We start from the raw sequence: 21,510 nt of genomic DNA on the forward strand, positions 1-21,510 counted from the left end.
CCTCTTCCCCATCTACCAGCTCTGGTGGGTGGACATGGGGCCTCTGAGACGACGGGAGCAGCCCCCAGCTCAGGGGTCTTCCAGTGCAGGGGCCAGGACCGTGCAGAGGGCAGCAAATCCAGGCCAATGTACTGGGGCCTCAGTGCGCCCAAGCCCATGCCACAACCTCTGCTCCCCCAGGAGACTGTAGGTGCCCACACATCGCCAGCATGCCCACTTTCCCGGCTATTGGCCCTGAGGTGCCCAGGCAGGGCTGGGAGCCGTCCCCAGCATCTCAGCAGCCTCCTAGCTGTTCTCACTGCCCCCTTCAGTGCCCGTGCCACATACCCGCATTGCCCGAGGCACCTGGCCTAGCATTGGCACTGCCCACAGCCTGCAGGGAAAGTCCCTTCCTGAACCCCACTCAGAGCCTCAGCCCCACTCTGCCCACCGTCTGGCTCCAGACTTGCCCACGTGGGGACGGTGACAGTGTGCCTGCCCTGCAGAGCCCACCTCAAAGGCCACGGCACGTCCTCCTCTCCCATGCTGCCCCACAGAGGGGTTTCAGCTCCTCACCTGCTATGGGCGGCCGCCAGGAGCTTCAGGCAGGTCAGGTCCCCACTGACGGCGGCGTGGTGCAGTGGCAAGGCCCCCTCTAGCGTCTCCAGCGTGGCCGAGTGGCCCTCTTGGAGCAGCCACTCCACCAGGACCGGGTGTCCGAAGCGGGCAGCCAGGTGCAGTGGGGAGACACCTGAGGCATCTTGGTCCTACCGAGGCACAGGCCAGGCAGTGAGCCAGTGGCAGGCCCTGATCCCCCCTGCTGGGCTGCACCATCGTCCAGAGCCAGCTGCTGGGGCTGGGCTCGGGTGAGGACCCTGCACAGCCTGCAGGCAATGTGACAAGTTCTCTGTCCTGCCTCCTTCCCTCTGTTTCCCCCACAACACAGGAGGGAACTCTCCCTTCTGGGAATGAGTGAGGCCACCTGCTAGGACTCAAGTCCAAGACTTGTAAGTCAAAGCCCTGTGATCCTGGCCCGTCCTGGCTCCTTCCAGCTCAGCTGAGCCCCTGTAGCCACTGCCCTCTCTGCTCACCTGGCCAGCAGTGCCCATGATGGGTGTCCCAGGATGCCAGCTTCTGGGCCTTTGCCCCCCCTCCCTGCCTCCAGTGCCCTCCGCCAGCCTCAGGTCCTCCAGGCCAGGGAGCAGACCTGGGCATTGTCCAAGGGCCTCATGATCAGAGGTGAGTCAAGAAACGGGCTCGGCTCCCACCTGCTGATGAAGGCGGGAGCAGCTCAGTGCTCTGACGAGCCACATGCCAGGGAGTCCCAGTGTGTCTTTCTTTTTTTTTGTCCTTTTTTGAGACCGGCTGCACTGCGCTCAGCCAGTGAGCGCTGTGAGCGCACCAGTCATCCCTATATAAGATCCGAACCCGCGGCGGGAGCGCTGCTGTGCTCCCAGCGCCGCACTTTCCCGAGTGCGCCACGGGCTCGGCCCCCAGTGGGTCTTTCTGAGCCCCACTCTGACACTGGCCTCCAGGAGGGTGTCCTAAGGCCCGTTAGAGCCCTGCTCCCCATCCTCCCGGGAACTCAGCAAGGTTAAGCTCAGCTCTGCAGGCCTGTGCCTGTACAAAGGGGCCTGGGTGAGTGCCCCTCTGCCCCCTGGGGCCCCTGGCTCCTGCACCAAGTTCCTACTGCACCTCTTTATGGACCCATTTCTAGACTCTTTGGGAAACAGTTCCTGTCAGTCAGGCCTGATCAGAGACGGGGTCCTGAACACTGGCAAGACTCCTACTGGCAATGCCAAGCACTCCTGTGATCAGACCTTTGGGCTCACACCTCCCTCACTCCACCTGCAGACCACAGCCCCCACCCCGCCTCTGCTCACCTGCAGACCACAGCCCCCGTCGCGGATGAGCCAGCACAGTTCAGCCAGGTTGCCTGTGGCAGCAGCATCATGTGCTGGTGTGGCCCCGTTATGGGCCCGCTGGTTGCTGGGCAGCTTGGCCTGCTGCACCAGGAACTTGACACAGGCCAGGTGGCCAGCCCGGGTGGCATGGTGTACCAGGCCAGCCCCCAGCGCATCGGTGATGCCCGGGCCCAGGGTGCCAGCCTCTAGCAGCTGCTTCAAGGCGGCCACATCCCCGTCCTTGGCGGCCACAAGCGCCCGCTGCCCCTCCATCCTCTGGCCCTGGCTCTCAGCAGCAGCTCATACACAGTCCTGGGCTTCCTGTTTCAGGTGTGGACGCAGCTGCCGGCTCTGGTTACCCGATAAGCCGTGCACAGGGCAGATGGGAGGCGGCAGCAGAGGGGCAGGCCTGGGGACCAGCCCTCACGGTCCAGCCCAAGCCACTCCCACGGTGCCTGAAGGCCAGGTCCCAGAGCTGCTGTGGGCACAGGTCACAGGGGAACGGCCTGTACTAGTTTAGGCCAGGGGATGGGTGCCAGCTAGCAGAGGCGGGAGGCTCGACTGCTGGCCCAGATGCTGCCAGGAGGCTGGAACCTGTCTCTTCCTCCTGGCGCCTCCCTCCCGTCAGCAGGGTGAGGGGACAGGATCACCAAGTTTTTCGTAGGAGTTCTGAGCGGCCGTGCGGGGACTACCCGGGAGGTTTTTCCTCCACATCCATGGAAGGGCAGACTTGCCCAGTATGTCTGGGATACCTGGTGCCCCTGTGAGGGTATGCATGTTGGCTGTGTCATTGCCCAGCGAGCTGAGGGCCCCTGCCCCTGGGGAATCTGCCTGGATCCTGGCCTGCAGCTGGCCCTAGGCCCTGGAGGCTCCTGTGGACCTCTGGGGAAGCTGGGGGCTCTGCAGGGCCTGTGATGGGCACAGGCCCTGACACTGGGTACATATCCAGGGGACTGCTGGACAGGAAGCCAAGGTGAGAACAAGGGCCTCAGACCCCACCTCCCCAGCCCTCTCCAGCTGCAGTGACCGAGCCTCTGTGGCTGCAGCCAGAGGTCCCAAGTGCATTCTTTAAGAGTTGCTGAGCATCTCTTTCCAGATTGTTCTTGTCAGTGGTCTGGACACCCCATAGTTCTTTGCTAGGGAAATTAGGACCGCCATAGCATCTTTCTGGGAGCAGCAGGAAGCTGCAGATTAGGGACCTACTTTTGGGTGCTCCCATTTCAAGCTGAATCTCTTCTACAATGGTAAACTAGGAGGCATGGCACACACGCAGGCGCAGACACTCCCGGGCCCCAACAGCGCTGGGCCGAAGGCCTGCAGCGCGCACTAGAAAAACCACAGCATGCCTGAGCAAGCACGGAAATCTTTTATTAGTTAATTTCTGACAATTATGTCCTCAATGTCACCATGTAGTTCTCTGTACTTAAAACCACACATTACATATTCCATTGATAATCACTCCTATGTAAATATTGATGTTTGATGTATGTCAGAATGCAAGACATTTTATGAAGATAAAAGAATCCTTTTGCAAATAAAGTTAAGATGAAAGTTGAGTTAGGGATGATCTGATTTCCCACCACAGGAATGACCCAGAATCCCAGGAGCACCGGCTGCCCCATGACCCAACGACTTTGGAATTGAAACCCTGAGTAAATGATCAAAGGAGAAAGGGGAGAGGCCTGGGTGCCTTTGGGTGGGGAAGCACACGGTGACCTACGGCACCAAGGGATGGCGGGTAGGACAGGTGCTCATCTGCCAGGAATGCGTCCTGATGTGGACGAGGTCGGTGATGTGGGAAGGGCAGTGGCCACTGAGCAGAGAGCAGGGCGCGGCCTGAGGCAGCCACCACTCAGCTGGGGTCACCGTACACTGAGGTCAGAGAAGGACGGTGTGGCAGGGCTGACAGAGGCAGCACTGAGACGGGGCTTGGGAAGGGCCCTGGGGGCGGCCCATCAGCAAATGTGTGCGTGGGAGGCCACAATCAAAGCAAAAAAATCAAGTTTCCTATTTTCATCATGGCCATCAACTGACAATGAATTATAAATACATGAATTTTATATTCCGCATAAAAACACCACCTTCCAGGAAGTGTGCTCACAACGGGCTTGCCCAATCCCCAGAGGGGAGTGCGGACGTGGCCCAAGTGTTTCCACTTCAACCTGCGCCATTTGGCAGCAGGGGACAGAACGGTCCTAGGTGGGCATTGGTGTCCTGAGTGTGTGAGGACTGCACGGGGTCTGTGTGCAGGCACACTGTGTCCAGGGGAGCAAGCCCAGGGCACACGCACAAACTGCCCAGCACTCAGACACTGCAGCACAGAATGAAAATGGAGAGAGAAGTCGGTCACTGTGGAGCTGCCCCCAGGAGGGGACGGAGGTGAGCGCTGGCGCCTGCAAAGCGCTTCCTATGAGCGAAGTGGCCGGGCTGTGTCCTCACTGCGTGGCAGGGCAGCCCCCGGCTCTAGGCCTGGCCCTCCAGCCGGGCCACAGCCTGCTTCAGGTCCCGCACGACGAGGTCCACATCGGCCCTGGTGGTGCTGCGGCCCACACTGAGCCGGAGCGCGTTCCTGGCCACATCGAAGGGGATGCCACAGCTCAGCAGCACTGGGGACGGCCTGGAGGGGTGAGGAGACTGGGGTCAGCTGCCGCCAGGGGGAGTGCTCTCGGTGCTCCTTGGGCACTGGGAAGAGATGCTGTCCCGGATGCTCCCAGCCAAGTCCCCAAGTTGGGGCTGTGTCACCCCAGGGCCCACCTGCCAGCCTGGCTCCGTGTCCCCCACACCACCCCCAACCCATCCTCTCCCCGCTGGACTCCCCTAGCCCACCCACAGCTCAAGGTCTGGCTCAGACTCTGTCCCCAGTCCCCACCCCAGGTTTGCTCATGCTCAGAGCTCGGGGCTGCACCCCCTCACACACTTAGCCCCTCTCCCCTGCAGTGTGGAGGCTGTCCCGGCAGTCAGCTGTGTCCTGCTCGGCGCTGAACCCTGGGACCCAGGGCTTTCTTGTCCTTCACGGATAAGGCAAAGTGCCTCAGCTCTCACAGTCATGCCCGAGCCAGCTGGGTAGCTGCTGCACACACTAGGGGCCCGGCCAGCCACTGTGTGGGAGGCATCCTTGAAGCAGGACGGCCGGGGCTGGCCACAGCACACCTGCCCCTCACTATGACAATGCAACATCCGTCCTTGCTGCAGTCTAGCTGAGAGGGTGCGCTCACCGCCTCTAGCCCCCACAGCTGAGTCATGTCCTGGGTGAAGGCAGGACCAGGAGGGCACAGCCTCAAGCCTGTGACCTGCCCCCCAAACCCCCTTGGCAGCTGGGCCCTGCATAGAGGGGCCCTCAACCAGGTCCCCCAAGCTCTAAGGACACTCCTGTGGGCTCTGGCCCAGCCTAGCCCCTCCCCCACCACCTTAAGCCTCTCCCAACCTGGGGGGAGGGTGACCTTGCTTTCTGTTCCAGGCGGGCACAGAAGCCATCAGAGGGTGCCCCCGCTTCCTGCAGCAAGAGCTGTGAGGTCTGCCTCCCCTTTTCCCTCCTACCCTCAAGGGCCCTTGGCCCTTCCCAGCTGTATAGCCAGCCTCTCCCCTACCCCCAAGCCTCCTCTCCTCAGCTCTATGGCTGTTAAGACCACAGACCCTGTACCTGCCAGCTTGACCACTCTGTGCCTCAGCTTTCTCATCTGAGAAATGGGCTACTCACAGAAACTCCCTCACAGGGCCATGATGAGCACTGTGGGCAATGGCCACCTCAGTGCAGTCAGGGGCAGCCCCCACATGCCTGCCCTCCCCTCCGCACCTCCCACCCCTCCTTTGCACCCAGGATGGCCACGGCCTTGCTGCTCCTGATGGTGACTCTGGCCACCAGCGCCAGCCCTGAGGGACCATCTGCTGCTAATTGTGGCTCTGCCCTCCCCGGGAGCCCTGGCCCCTTCATCCGGCTGCAACCCGACCTCCCACCACTCGTGACACTCCTCTTCCTCCACAGCTCTGCTGCTCGGTGCCCTCTGCCTCTGCCTGAGTGCTGGATGTGGTGAGGAGCACTTACCGGTCCCCATGGTCCGAGTGGCATGCGGCTCCCACACTGGCCAGCAGCGTCCGGCACTGTGCGAGCACCAGGCGGCCTGCAGAGACAGAGCACACGCCCCTGAGACTGGGTGAGGGCCCTGGGCCACCTGCTGTACCCTTTCCTTGCCTCCTGAGCCCCTCAGGCCTCCTCCCCCCGCTCCAGGCCACAGTGACAGGCTCACAACAGGAAGCAGTCGCTATTCTGCCTCATAAGACTGGCCTGGAAAACAGTATTTCTAATCACTTTCTGTCAGACACTAGGAATTCCGACTGGCTGCATTTCTTAGCAGCTTGTTGCCCTGGTAATATTTAAATTTACACCTGTCTTTTCTAAGGGAGGGACACTCGGAAGTTCTCTAAGCCAGGAGGCGTTTCTCTCTTTCACAAGCACAGAGAGGAAACATTTAAAAATTCAACAACTGCTGATGTAAATAAAATGAGGAGCTGTCTCATTTAAGTCAACACGGGCCATCCCAGATCTCACAGTCTGCCCCCAGAAAACACGGGAAAGATGATAGAGGGACTTTCCACGTGTGGCAATGGGTCTGACGGGACCACAGAGGAGCCCACCCCTCCCCGCCAGCCACGCTCACGCTCACACAGCCACAGGTCAGTCACCCCAGGGCTCTTCTTCGTGTTCAAGTGTGACCACCAGGTTTCTCTGCATAACCCAGGAAGACAAAGGAGGCAACACCCTCCTCTGCTCAGGAGCCTGAACCCGGCCTGCAGACGCAGCTCATCTGAGGTCTCAGGGCCATGACCTCCGCCCAAATGACACCCGGCTGGTCAGTGCTGCACTCCAGCTCTCAGGGGACCAGGGCAGCCACATTTCACACGCATCTGGGGCAGGAGAAGCCCCGACCACTTCGCGTGGGAGGCAGACGTGGCAGGAACAAATGAAATCTGCGGGTTTGCACTTCATGCGTTCCCGCAGCCAGTGTCTAACGTGGACTGACTCTACTTCCCTCACTCTCATAAAGTATCTTATAAAAACTGCTAACAAAAACGGGCAAGCTAGTCTAAAACTCAGCTACTTTTATTTCCTTCCCTAACAGCTTGCGGGTCGGTGCTGCTGACCGGTGTCAGCACCAAGCACCATCCACATCCAAAGCGTCAGTGAAAGGAGCAAAGCCAGGGACAGAAGATGCTGGTGACAGGAGCCCCAGTGGACCACAGAACAGCCGGCCGATGGGGCCACTCTGCCGTCTGCGCTAGACTGGGCTCATCGGGGCAAGCACTCTCTGACACCACCAGCCGTGTCATGCTCGGGCGGCCCATGGTGCGTGGCCTAGAGCCAAGTCCAGGCAGCACAGGTGCAGTGCACACCATGGAGAGACTGAGAGGGGACAGGCAGTCACCTTGAAGCTGGGGTCCCCGGATGGAAAAGTTACAGGTATTGGGAAGCCGCTCAGTCCCTGGAAACTGGCTATTCAAATGGATTCTCTTATCAAATTCAGTCTGAAAAAAAATAAATGAAATATTCGGTGACAGCTTCAAAGACCCTTCCCCTCCCCACCAGCAACTGTTTGAACTTTAGACTTTTCTAGAAACAAAACCTCAATGTATAAACATTTACCTTATTGACAAGCATCTGCCTATAATAGTTAAGGAGACTGACTGTAGAAAGCAAAGTTAGTTAGGAGAAAAAAGAAATGTTCTGAATATCTATGTACTGTCTACATACAATCACTGAATAACTATCTCTGGTACTGACTTGGTCTCGGTCCGGTTTTGGGGGTTTCTGACTCCAACTTCCTTCTCAGCACTGAACCCCTCCCTCTCTTTCCTCCATACCTTCTGCATTCCCGACCTCCGTGCTGCATCCCCGTCAGCACAGGTGCCGCATCCTGCACCACCATGTCCCATCCCGCACAGCACTAACCTCCAGCCTCTCCTCCAGGTAGTCTCTAACGTCTTTCATGTGGGCCTCGTAAGCCTCGCAGTTCTGGGTGACCAGCTCCGCGGCCTGGGGACACAGACACCAGTGCATGGAAGCTCACTCACCATTGCAAAACAGAGGCACCAACAAAGCCACAAACAGCACAGGTGATGCTTCCTGCTGAGGGCGACGTGTCCTCAAGCTGCTCACTCTCCAGAGCATTGGAAGCAGAGGTATTTTCTGAGTGCCGACCACGTGTGGGGACACAATGCGTGCTGGGAAGGCTGCCTCTGCTTGTACAAGTTTATTCACAGGGACTTCCTGATTGCTCTGGCACAATAAGCCCCCACGGGATCCCACTCCTCAAGGAACCTACGTTCCAGAGGCAGAGAGACAGACCAAAACAAGGGGCCAGGGGAACAGACTCACACCAACGGTGTCAGTGCCGTGGAGGGACCGAGAGGGCCATATGGGGGAGGGTTGACAGAGCGTGCCAGGGCAGGAAGCACTTTCCAGCAATGGCCCTGCAGGGGGACAGACAGCTGTGTCCCTGGGATGGGGACCCAGTGTAGCAGATAGAGAGTGAGGGAGGGGGAGAGGGACAGAGAGATTTGCGGGCCCCGCAGGCCCAGTGACGAGCTGGATCTGAATGTAAGTGCAACAGGGCAAATGCAATTAGATTCTGAGTAGGGGACGAGATGATATGACTTGCACATTTAACGATCATTCTGGCTGCAGCTGGCATCCAGCACCAGATGGGGACAACTTGTCTAGGGTTGGGGGCCATGAAAACGACAAGAGGCAGGTCCCTGATATACTCTGGATGCAGAACAGACAGGCCTGGTTGCTGCACCAGGTGCAGGGGACAAGGACAAGGAAGGGACCAAGGACAGCTCCTAGATTTCTGAAGTGAGAACCTGGATGGTGGGAGGTACCTCGGGGCGAGAGGGCAGGACAGAGAGAGATCAGGACAAGTTTTACACCCAGAGGAAACGTCCAGGAAGCAGCTGGGATGTGGGTCTCCCAGGAGAAAGTTCAAAGTCATGAGCACAGGCTGGTTGTGCAGCCCGGGGCCAGAATGGGTGTAGGAAGAGCGCCAACTGGTAACGAGGGGGGAAGGGAACAGCTGTGGAGGGCAAGCTGGAGAAGAGGGTATCCCGACAGCAGCTGGTGCCCAGTCACGGCCAGTGCTGCGGAAGGCTGAGGGCAGGGACGTGCCCAGGGGACATGACCACAGGGTGTGGCTGGGGCCTCCTCTGCAAGCTTCAGGGAGGAAGTGGAAGGCTGACTGGCCCTGAGGATAAAAGGGAAGGTGGGGAGAGAGTGGGATACAGGGCCTGGGAGGGAGGCGTTGAAGGATGGGGGAACATTCCAGTAAAGAAGAAAGTGATGACATGCCAGAGGGGACAACCACAGCAGGCTCTTCTCAAGTGGGCAGAGGGAAGGGACGTAAAGCTGAAGGGACCTTGACATGGCCGCCTGCATGGATGGAGTCCAGCCTAGGCAGGGAGAGAGCTCTGTCCAGAGTGAGGCTGGAGAACTGCTGGGGGGCAGGGGCGGTGCTGGGGCCAAGGCCGAGCCGCGGGCATCTGCACAGTTATGGGTGCAGGTGCATCCACAGGAGGGGGGCTGTGAGCCCTGGCTTAGGACGCTGCTGTAATGCCCGTCCTGCAGGTTGAGGGGCTTGGCCCAAGGTGCAGGCAAGTGACGCCTTGAGCCGGAATCTGAACCCAGGGCATTTCCAAGCGGGGGGCCTCATCACACTTCATCACTGGCTCAGCTGGGGGCAGGTGCTGGACTCCCACTTAACACCCTTCCCTCTAGTAAATGCAGCCTTAGTTATCACAGTGCAATGCTTAAATGCAACTGTAGCCAGTGAAGAATACAATTTTGAGTATTCTGAGTAGCAGTAAATTCCTTCATACTCTTCCCAAGGGCCTACGATGTGCCCAGCCCTTCTGTACTGGGGATACTGAGGCAGACAAGGCCAAGTCCCCGCTTATGGCACTGAGGAGCCCCTCTCAGGGGACGTTGGTGGGGGGCGGTATACATATAGATATATAACATCAACTGGGGAAAATACAGCAGGGTGGGAGCAGAGAGTGACAGTGAGGGACATGGACAGGCTACTGTGGATGTGGCTCATGGGGGGGCTGCCTGGAGGAAGCGGCCTCTGAGCAGAGCCCATGTGCAAACACCCGGGTGTAGCTGGCACCCCGGCTTCCACATCAGGAAGCCTCGGCTCCAGTAGTTTCTGCTCCACGCCCCAGTGGAGAGCTGGCAATGGGTGCTATACTGGACCACGGTGGCCTCCAACCCCACAGGTAAACTGGGGACAGAGCCGGTGGTGCAGGGGCTGCCGACAGCTGTGGGAGCAAGCAAAGCATGGGCCTGACTCTGTCTTGCTGGGGTGATGTCATGGTGCTTCTCATATTAGAAGAGACAATGAGCTTCATCCTTCTAGATGCTAAGCATGTGCAACCCACCCTACAGATCTCAGGAAGTACAGTCCTCCAGGTGGATAAAGTTCTAGGCTTTTTCTTAGTCCATTTAGCCCTGGGCTCCTACTAAAGCTGCTGGGGAAACTGATGACAAAGAGACGGGAGCATCTGCTCCAGGTTGCCATGGCTTACCTTCCCAAGGCCAGCAATCATTGGGGTGTTCTCTGTCCTGTAAGAGACCAGGGTTTAGCAAGAATAAATAAATGCCCCAGGAAGGAATCCTGTCTACATGAAAATCACTGTGTTAAAATACAAACAAAATCACACCATTTCCCCTCAACATGTGCCACACAATTGCCACAGTGGGTTGGCAGGCCCCCAAACTTTCCATGCAAGGTTCTTACTCGTCTGGGGCCGTGACGGTCAACATGGCCCACTATGGGCAACATACGTTGGGTGTCCACGGTGACAATTCCATGTGGATCCGATCCTACACAGAGAAAGCCCTCCTCCCGTGGGCCCCAAAAGCACACCTCTTTGGTCCCCACTGCCAAACCAGGAAGAGTCCCAGAGCTCATCCCCAACACTGTTCCCTTCAGATGACAGTGTGGAGGGCACCAACGTTAATAAAGCGAATGTAGTTTTAGCAGGGCCAAAGCCCCTCAGTTTTAGGAATAGCCTAACTTTTTAGAATTGCACATAGAAATGCTAAGCTTGGGAAAAACAGAAAACTTTCCCAGGACTAAAGTCTCTGTTGTAGATAAAAAAAACTGTAACACAGCAAAAATGCTTGCTCCAAGGACAGTCGTGCTTGGTGCAGCTAAACCTAATGATGGGAAAGTGTGTGGACTAAAGGCTTCGAGGCTGCTGGTTGGGGGATGTTCCTCATCTTGTCTTCAGCTGTTTCTTTAAGTTTCTTGGGAAACTAAGTGTTGCCATGATGATTATCTCATTTTTTTTATGTAACCACCTATGTTCCTTTTCTGTAACTTTCTTGCCGGAGAGAAAACTTCATTCGGGGTTATTTCCTAGGAATTCTTCTTGCTTGAAAGAATTTCCTGGGATTAACCCCTCTGGGCCTCTCACTGCTCTGGAGAAATGGGCTTTTTTTTTTTTTTTTTTTTGGTCTCTTTTTGTGTCCGGCAACGGACCGCAACCCTCAGTGTCACGCCCGCACCGGACCGGGCCCGGCAACGGGATCGCAACCCTCGGCGCTGTGCCTGCCCCTCGCTCAGCCAGTGAGCGGGAACCGGTCTGTATGTGGGATCCGAACCCTCGGCAGGAGCACCACCGCGCTTCCCAAGCGGCGCACTGTAGCAGTGCACCACCGGGCCGGCCCCGAGGAGAAATGGGCTTTGAGTAACCCTTTGCATCTCCATCACCCTGGGAGAGGTGACATGACAGTGTAACATGGGACAGGGGAGAGTCCTTTGTGCTAGAGAGGTCCAGCACCAGCAAGAAAGTGCTTGTGTGTGTGCGTGTGTGGGCATTTTCAGGAACTTTTTTTTCAGAAAAAACAAAGCATTAACTTAATAATTTTCTTAATCTAAGTTTGGCTGCTGCTAGCCAATAGGTGACGCTTTCTCTGCATCCTCACAAGCATCCGGTGCTGTCACTACTTTTGTTTTGTTTTACACTTATTCTGATAGGTGTGCAGTGGTATCTCATTGGGGCTTTCATTTGCATTTCCCTAATAACTAATGCTGTTGAACATCTTTTCATGTGCTTATTGCTATCTGCGTACCCTCTGGTGAAACGTTTTTATGTCTTTTGCCCAGTTTCTGATTGAATTGTTTTTCTGCTGTGGAGTTTCATGAGTTATTTATACTCGTATGTTCTAGATTCTAGCCCTTTCCAGGATCTGTCATTTGAAAATGTTTCCTCCTACTGTGTAGCTCATCTTTTCATCTTCTTAAGAAGGTCTTTCATAGAGCAAAAATTTTAAATTTTGAAGCCCAATTAAAAATTTTTTCCTTTTATGGGTCATGCTTTTGGTGTCAAGGCTAAGAACTCTTTGCCTGGTCCTAGATCCTAAAGATTTTCTACTTTTTTCCTAAAAGTTTTGGAGTTTTATGTTCCACATTTAATTTCATGGTCTATTTTAAGTTCATATTTCATAAGTTGTGAGACATAGATCAAGGTTCATTTTTTGCTTATGGATGTCTCGCTGCTCTGCCACCAGCTGTTGAAAGGCAATCTTTCCTCCGTTGGAGTGATCTGCAGCTCTGTCAAAAATGTTTGGGCATGGGCCGGCCTGGTGGCGCACTGGAGAGTGCGCCGCTTGGGAGCGCGGTGGCGCTCCCGCTGAGGGTTCGGATCCCATGTGGAGACCGGTTCCCGCTCACTGGCTGAGCGCGGTGTGGGCACAACACCGAGGGTTGCGATCCCGTTGCCGGTCCCCGGTACGGGCACAACACCAAGGGTTGCGATCCCATTACCGGTCAGTAAAAAAGACAAAAAGGAAAAAAAAATGTTTGGGCATACTTCTTGTGTCTTTTCTGTTCTACTGATGAACTTGCTGGGATTTGGGCAGAAATTGTGAGGCTTGTATATCAATTCGGGGAGAACTGACGTCTTTACTATGCTGCATCTTACAGTCCATGAACTTGGTGTGTCTCTCCACTCAGATCTTCGTTATGATTTCTTTCATCCACATTGCGTAGTGTTCAGCATACAAGTTCTATACATTTTCTTAGATTTATATCTGAGTAGTTTTGTTTGATTATAAATGGTATTTATTGTATTTTTTATTTTATCGTCCATCTGTTCATTACTGGTATATAAAAATACAGCGAATTTCTGCATGTTTATCTTGTGTCCTGCAACCTTGCTGTACTCACTTATTAGTTCTTGCACATTCCTTGGGATTTTCAACACAGACAATCATGTGATCTGATTAGGGACAGTTTTTCCTCTTCCCTTCTGATCTGTGTACCTTTTACTTTCTTTTCTCGCCTTACTGCACTGACTAGAAATGCCAGCAGTATGCTGAATAAGTGTAGTGACAGCAGACAACCTGCCTTGTTCCCAATCATAGGGGTAAAGCCCTTAGGCGTTCACCATTAAATACAATGTTAGCTGTAGGTTTTACATAGATGCTCTTTTCATTTGAGGAAGTTCCCATCTCATCCTATTATTCTGAGAGTTTTTAACATGAATGACTGTTAACTTTTATCAAATACTCTTTCTGCATCAAATGATTTGATCATGTTATTTTTCTTCTTTGTTAGCCTGTTAAATGGTGGGTTACATGGACTGATTTTTAAATATTGAGACAGCTTTGCATCATTCGAGTAAACTTCATGTATTAATCCATTTCTGTTGCTTATAACATAAATACCCGAAACTGGGTAATTTGTAAAGAAACAAAACTTATTGCTTATAGTTTTGGAAACTGTGAAGTTCAAAGTCCAGGGAACACATCTGATTAGGACTTTACATGGGCTTTCCCATGGTGAACCGGGGAGCTAGAGAGACTACCCTCTTCACTGGCTCTCCTTTTAAAAATCCTCAGAACCATGCCCGTGACCACCATTAACCCATCAACTTTTTTTTTTTTCCTTTTTGTCTTTTTTCGTGTCCGGCAACGGATCGCAACCCTCAGTGTCGCGCCTGTACTGGACTGGACCGGCAACGGGATCGCAACCCTCGGTGTCGCGCCCGCCCCTTGCCCCCCCAGGGAGCGGGAACCAGTCTGTATGTGGGATCCGACCCCTCAGCGGGAGCGCCGCCACACTCCCAAGCGGCGCACTGTAGCAGTGCGCCACCAGGCCGGCCCAACCCATCAACTTTTTAATCCATTTACGAGGGCACCCACCTTTCAACTACCATAATAGGATTTCCCACTCCCTTAAACTGTCACAGTGGGGGTTAAGTTTCCAATTCATGGTCTTTCAGGGACACAATTCAACACACAGCACTCCATTTGGTCATGGTCTTTTTATGTATTGCTGAATTCTATTTGCTAACATTCTGTCATGTGGAACATACTATAAAGCATATGTACTTCAGGCCGGCCCGTGGCTCACTCGGTAGAGTGTGGTGCTGATAACACCAAGGCCACAGGTTCGGATCCTGTATAGGGATGGCCAGTTTGCTCACTGGCTGAGCGTGGTGCTGACAACACCAGGCCAAGGGTTGAGATCCCCTTACCGGTCATCCTTTTAAAAAAAAAAAAAAAAAAAAAGCATATGTACTTCACAGGGCCTGGTTTTCCAAAGCCTGGCAGTTTCAAATACTGACCTTACGGAGGACTGGAAATTTCCCTCAGGCTATAAGTCTCTGTTGCAAGATAAGGATTGTGGCACAGCAGGTTGCTGGCTCATAGACTAATTACTGATTGTTATGTAAAGATACTGAGAAATTGCTGTTAAAAAGGAATGTTTGCTAAGATCAAGCTGCTGTTGATAGGACCACTTAATTGTCTACTGGAATGTCATCTGGCTTGTTTCACTGAAAGTTACCAGCCTATACTGTTAAACTATAACCCCACCTTTGTTCTCTTCCTATAACTTCCTGGTCTGGAAAATAAATGCAGGAAGAGAAGCCCAATTCGGTGTTAATTTCCCAAGGAACGGATCCCTCTCTCTTGAGGGTTCCAGGAGATTAACCACTTCGGGGCCTCTCACTGCTCAGAAGAGATGGGCTTTGAGTAATCCTTTCATCTCCATCACCCAGGGGAAGTGGGGTGACAAATGCGTGGCGGGGCAAAGCAACACAAAGCAACACTGTCAAAAACTTTTGCATCTAAATTCATGAGGATATTTGTCTGTAGTTTTATTTTTTTGTACTGTCTTTGTCTGGGTTTGGTATCAGGGTAATACTAGCTTCATAAAATAAACTGGGAAGTGTCCCCTCCTCTTCTATTTTCTGGAAGAGATTGTATAGAAATGGTTTTAACTCTTCTTTAAACATTGGGCAGAATTCTCTAGTGAAACCATCCAGGCCTGGAGATTTCTTATTGAGGAAGTTAATTTACAAATCCAATTTTGTAATAGTTATAGAGCTATTCAAATGATCTATTTCATAAGTGAGTTGTGGTAGTTTGTGTTTTTTGAGGAAGTGGTCCATTTCATCTAAGTTGTCATCTTTATATGTGGTACAAGTGTTCATAGCATTCCTTTATTACCCTTTTGATTTCTGCTGTCTGTAATGATATCCTTTGTTTCGTTCCTGAGATTATGTGTTCTTTTTCTGGTCAGTCTTGTTACAGGTTATCAATTTTATTGATTTTTTTTTCAAAGAGCCAGCTCTTTGTTTCACTAATTTTCTTTTTTCTGTTTTCAATTTCATTGACTTCTGTCTTATCTTTATTTCCTTTTTTGTTTGCTTTGGTTTTATTTTGCTCTTCTTTTTCTAGGTTCTTCAGGTGGGAGCTTATATTATTGAGATTTTCCCTCTTTTCTAACATTCATTTAGTGCTATAAATTTCCCTTTGTGTCCCACAAGTTTTGATATATTTTGTTTTTTTTTCATTCTCATACCTTGAAGTTCATGATTTGTTGTATTTTCATTCAGTTCAATGTATTTATTTAACCCTCTTGAGACTTCCTCTTTGACCCATGGGTTGTTTAGAAGTATTTCTAGAAGTTGTTTCTAAGTATTCAGAAATTTTCCTATTATCTTTCTGTTACTGACTTCTAGTTTGATTCCAGTGTGGTCAGAGGCACACGTTGTATAATATCAATTCTTTTAAATTTATTTGGGTTCATTTAATGGCATAGAATATGATCTTAGTATATATCCCATGGCAATGGAAAATAATGTGTATTTCACTGTTGCTGGGTGGAGTGTTCTAAACATGTTGATGTTCTAAACATCTTGTTGGTTGATGGTGTCTTTAGTTCTTTTATAACCTTGTTAATTTTCTGTCTAGTTATTCTATCCATTACTGAGAGAAGGGTGTTGAGGTCTCCAACTATAATTGTGGATTTATCTATTTTTCTTTTCAGTTCCATCAGTTTCTTTTTCATATATTTCACACTGCTGTTGTTTAGTCCTTACACATTTACAATTGCTATGTCTTCTTGGTGGATTGACCCTTTTATCATGAAATAATGTCCCTTTTCTGTCTCTGGTAATTTTCTTTACTCTTGAATCTACTTTATCTAATATTATACAACCACTCTTGCTTTTCTTTTAATATTTGTGTGATGTGGTTTTTTTCCACCTTTTACTTTCAGTCTGTCTCTATCACTACATTTGAAATGAGTTTCTTGTAGATAGCATAGAGTTGGGTATTTTTTTCTTTTTGGAAGCTGGCTGATACACAGATCAAACCTTAGACTGTAGCATTATCAGCACCATACTCTAACCAGCCAGCTTTTTAAAAATTCACTCTGCTAATCTCTTGCTTTTTTTTTTTTTTTGTCTTTTGTCTTTTTCCGTGTCCGGCAACGGATCGCAACCCTCAGTGTTGCCCCCGTACCGGACCGGGGACCGGGAACGGGATCACAACCCTCGGTGTTGCTCCCGTGCCTCGCTCAGCCAGTGAGCGGGAACTGGTCTGCATGTGGGATCCGAACCCTCGGGCGGGAGCGCCGCCGCACTTCCCAAGCGGCACACTATCCAGTGCGCCACCGGGCCGGCCCTAATCTCTTGCTTTTAACTGGTATATTTAGACCATTTACACTCAATGTAATTACAGATATGTTAGGGCTTTAAGTCTGCCATTTTACTTTTTGTGTTCTGTTTGCTCTGTTTATTTGATTCTGTTTTCTTTTTCATGCCTTTCTAGGAGTTACCATTTTTTAGAATTTGGTTTTGATTTATATATACTGTATTTGAATATCTGTCTCTCTGTATAGTTTTTTTAGTGACTGTTATAGGTACTACATTATACGTGTTTATAAAACTTGTCACAGTCTGGCTGGCTGGTTAGCTCAGTTGGTTAGAATGCAGCCTTATAAGACCAAGATCATGGATTTGAATCCCTACACTGCCCAGCCACAAAAAACAAACAAACAAACAAACAAACAAACAAAACCCCCAAAAAACCCACTACCCCAAACTTCAGTCATCTTAACAGTTCAAGTATGGAAACCTTATCTCTTTTTATGTCCCTTTACCTTTGTCTTTATATAATTATTGTAAGTATTTCCTTCTCCTCTTTGGTGACAAATTCTCTTCGTTTTTCTTCATCTGATAATATATTCCTGAAGGATATGGTTTCTGAATTTAGGTTATTAGCTTAACAGTTTTCTTTGAGCACTTAAAAACCACTGTGCTACTTTCTTCTGGTCCCTATGGTTTGTGATGAGAAATCCACTGTCATTCAAATTGTTTTTCCTCGACTGGTAAGGTGTCATTTTTCTCTGACTGCTTTCAAGAGCTTTTTCTGTCTTTCATTTTTAGAAGTTTAATTCTATGTCCTGGCATGGATTTCTCTGAGTTTATCCTACTTGTAATTTGCTCAGTTTCTCGAACCTGTAGGTTTATGTGTCTTGCCAAATTTGGGAAGTTTTTCAGCCACTGTTTCTTTGAGCACATTTTTAGTACCCTGTCCTCTTTCTCCTCTTCTTTGGGGACTTCAGTGAAATGAATGTTATATCGTTTGTTACAGTCTCACAGGTCCCCGAAGCTCTGTCCATTTTTCTCCCAGTCTATTTCCTCTCTGCTGCACAGATTTCTACTGTTCTACCTTTCAGTTCACTGGCTCCTTCCTTCGTCCTTCCATTCTGCTGCTGAGCCCATCCACTGAGCTTTTTATTTTGGTTATTATAATTTTTAGTTTTAAAATTTCCATTTGGTTCTTCTTTACATCTTCTTTCTCTTTGCTGGTGCTTTCATTTCATTTGTTTTATGTTCATAATTTCTCACTGAACATTTTTATTGTGTCTGTTGTAAAGTATTTGTCAGATATTCCAACATCTTTGTCATCTCAGTGTAGACATCAATCGATTATCTCCACTCCTTCAATTTGAGACTTTTCTGGCTCTTGATATGACAAATGATTTTCTACTGAAACGTGAACGTTTTCAAATTATAAGAGTCTGTATCTTAATTAACCTTTTGGTTTTTGTTGGCTTTTCTGACAGTGAACTTGCAGAGGAAAGAGTGTGCCTCCTCATTACTGCCATGTGGAGGTAGGAGTTCAGGTTCCTTACTCAGCTGTGTTGACACCCCGAGGGAGGAAGTTCTTTGTTACTGACGGGTGTGGGTGGACATCCAGGGCCCTCATATGGTCTCTACTGAGACAATGGTGGGGGTGCCTCATAACTGACTGGCAGGGGTGAAAGTCCTGGTTCCCCAGTTGGCCTTCTCTGACACGCATGGGGGAGTTATGGGGTGTCTCATTACAGCCTGTGTGGGTGGAAGTCTTGGCCTTTGTTGCTGTGGGTAGGAGTGGCAGCACAGTTTTCTCTGTGGTAATTGGCTGGAGTAAAGCAGGTTTTGTCTAAAAGTTTTCTGTCTTGCTAGGCGATCTCTTTCCTGGTCTGTTGGCTAGAATGAGCAAGCTTTAGTTGGAGCATTTTCTGTCTGCCCTTACTGGTGGTCTGGATTGTTGGCTTCTTCAGCTCTAAGTGTGGGATATATGAGGCAAAAAGAAAACCCAGAGAACTTACCACCAAGTTTCCAGTCTCTCCCTCTTCTTATAAAGTGTCTGACAAAAAGTGTGATGCTGGTTCCAATTAACTTCCCGATTACAACAGTACTGCACATACTGGGGACACAGGTGCTATCAGAAAAGAAACCAGGGTGTGCCTACATAGCCCCCTGATCCCCACAGTTAAGAGAATAGCAGCACATCTCAGCCACAAAAGGTCTGGTAGCATCCCTTTAGTAGGATGGGCCAAAATACAGGGGGAATTGGATGCTCTGATGCAATCAAAAGCAGCAGAGATTTCCTTTAACAGCTTTGAATCATTCCCAAAGAAACTACAGATCTTGTGAGTCCTAAGTGTAGAAATTTATCAGTAGAGCCAATTCTGATTTAGTAGTGATGTGAACTATGCTATCACAGTACTTCCAAGAAACAGAAGAAACAGCAGAATGTTTCTTTTAAAATGTCACTGCTCTACAGACAAATGTCATGGCCAGTAGGTCAGAGACTTTAACTTTCTACCTTACCCAGGCCTGTAATTCCATTCTTGTCCACCTCCAAACAGCATAGGGTATAGAGGGGTAAGTTCACCAAGCCCTCGTACGTAAAGTGCACCAATCCTGGGACCATAGAACTGGAATAGAAAATCAGTCATTTAGTCAACAAGAACTTTCCAAGTTCCTACCCTGTATATATGCTAAGTGCTTAGAGGCATACAGAAGAATACTCTGTAATGTACAGTCCTGGTGCTTCCAGAGTCACAAAAGCCTTTGGGTGCAGGGCAGGGCCCCAGCCTGAGGCAGGGCAGGTGCTGAACTTCCATTCTCACCTCTGCAAAACTCTGTGGGCAGAACTCCCCTGCACATCATGTGGCAGAATTTGTAAAAGGAGAGGGGTTGTAACTAGAAATTGCCCAGGGCATTTCCTGCATATGATTCCACATTTCTAATTCATAGGATACAAAACTTTTAAGTGCCACAGTGTCAAGCCAGCATATACACTCCTTTGGAAACTAGCTAAAGATTGCGCTTCAAAATTGACTACTAAAAATATTTCAGGTCCTAGTCAGTGGCCAGAAAGATAAGCAAAAGCTTCAGAAAGCACCTTGCTATTAACTATTTTCCCCATACTCCACCTTAAAGATAAGAGTTGCTAAAACTAAACCTTTATGCTGACAAGCCACATTTCAAACCAAGTAAAAGAAAGCACCAACTTCTTGAACCCTGCATCTCCTGTCCTGGGGGGGGGTCTCTGTGGGGGCCGACGAGGCCTCTGCATGTGCTCTCCCTGCTGTAGAGAACACTCACTACCTAGCCAGGACCACCAGCCTTACATTCTCCCCTTATACCTCAAGGCCTCCACCAGCTTTGCTCCATATGGTTGAGGTGTCCCCATTATCCCTGTCATGACACTTGTCAAATGGCTTCCTGGCTGCCATTGGTCTTCCCTTCTTAAAGCTCCTGAGGACAGGATTTGTGTGAATGCCCCAGGTCCTTGCTCATGGGAGGCACTGGATTGAAGGTTAACTAGATTGAAAACTGAATTATCAATGGTGCTGTGGATTCTGCTCTAATGAGGGCCTTAAGCCAACAAGGCACCTTCCCTTCCCCTCCTCCAGGAGGAGTAGAGGCCTTTGGAGATGTACCTTGTGCCCTACAATCGTAAGGAAGTCCACACCCAGGTCCTCCACGTCCACACGCCTTTTCCCCAATGCCTGTGCAGCGTCTGTGTGCACAAGAATGCGAGGCAGCCCAGAAGCTGCCCTTTTCTGGTTCAGGGCCTTAATGCGTTGACTGATTTCAGGGACAGCCTAAAGTGGGGGAAAAAAAACGGTTGAGTATGTTGCTTTGATTTGATAGAGACTGAATGAAAGAAATAAGGAGTAGTTAGTGAGGATAGACACAAAGCTACAAAATTGAAGAACAGAGGAAAAGAAGAGGCCCAAGCTGAGAAACATGAAAATACCATAGTATTAGTCCATTCTGTGCTGCTATAACAGAAATACCTGAGACTAGGTAGTTTATAAAGAACAGAGGTTTATTTGGCTTACGATTCTGAGACAGTTGCATCTGGTACGGGCCTCAGGCTGTTTCTACTCATGGTGGAAAGTGGCAGGCAGCCCCAGTATAAGGCCACTGGCAATGTGCAACAACTGGCCTGGAAAAGCCACAGGCACCAGCGCAGCCCACTGGGCTGTATCTGGCAGAGCTGTGGTGGTTGGGCTGCCCAAGGTTTTGGGAGTCCAAATGCCCAATTGTGCCCAGGATGCAGGACTAGGAATCAAAGAAGATTATTTTGGAGCTTTAAGACTTAATGTCTGCCCTGCTGAGTTTCGGATTTGAGTGGGGTCTGTTTCTCCTTTTTTCTGGCCTATTCCTCCCTGTTGGAATGGGAATGTGTACCCAATGTCTGTTCCATCATTGTATCTTGGCAGTAGATAAATTTGTTTTTGATTTTTACAGGTTCACAGCTGGAAGGACTTTTGCTTTTGGTCTCAGATGAGACTTTGGACTTTTAAGTTGGTGCTGGAACAAGCAAAGACTTTTGGGACTGTTAGGATGGAATGACTGTATTTTGTATGTGAGAGCAACATGAGTTTTGGGGGCCAGGGGCAGAATGATAGAGTTTGGATGTATTATCCCCTCCAAAACTCGTGGAAATTTGATCTCTAATATGGCAGTGTTGGGAGCTGTTTTGAGTCAT

At 50.5% G+C, this 21,510-nt stretch overlaps 2 protein-coding genes across 2 annotated transcripts in view; both read right to left on the minus strand.

The window, feature by feature from the left end:
- The window catches only part of ESPNL (espin-like), a 30,724-nt gene extending 28,568 nt beyond the window's left edge, over positions 1-2,156 (minus strand). The window contains exons 1-2 of the mRNA XM_008585984.1: positions 1,863-2,156; positions 556-746 (exon numbers count right to left, since the gene is read on the minus strand). Of these exons, the coding sequence (XP_008584206.1) occupies positions 556-746; positions 1,863-2,156 (485 nt within the window). The remainder of the gene's footprint in view (positions 1-555; positions 747-1,862) is intronic.
- Positions 2,157-3,230: 1,074 nt separating this feature from the next.
- Positions 3,231-21,510, minus strand: part of SCLY (selenocysteine lyase) — a 39,948-nt gene continuing 21,668 nt past the window's right edge. The window contains exons 6-12 of the mRNA XM_008585993.1: positions 20,453-20,617; positions 19,335-19,441; positions 10,458-10,494; positions 7,828-7,911; positions 7,304-7,403; positions 5,926-6,001; positions 3,231-4,500 (exon numbers count right to left, since the gene is read on the minus strand). Of these exons, the coding sequence (XP_008584215.1) occupies positions 4,347-4,500; positions 5,926-6,001; positions 7,304-7,403; positions 7,828-7,911; positions 10,458-10,494; positions 19,335-19,441; positions 20,453-20,617 (723 nt within the window). The 3' untranslated portion in view covers positions 3,231-4,346. The remainder of the gene's footprint in view (positions 4,501-5,925; positions 6,002-7,303; positions 7,404-7,827; positions 7,912-10,457; positions 10,495-19,334; positions 19,442-20,452; positions 20,618-21,510) is intronic.

This window comes from Galeopterus variegatus, unplaced genomic scaffold, assembly GCF_000696425.1.
Source record: "Galeopterus variegatus unplaced genomic scaffold, G_variegatus-3.0.2 Scaffold108, whole genome shotgun sequence".
In the NCBI taxonomy this organism is placed as follows: Eukaryota; Metazoa; Chordata; class Mammalia; order Dermoptera; family Cynocephalidae; genus Galeopterus; species Galeopterus variegatus.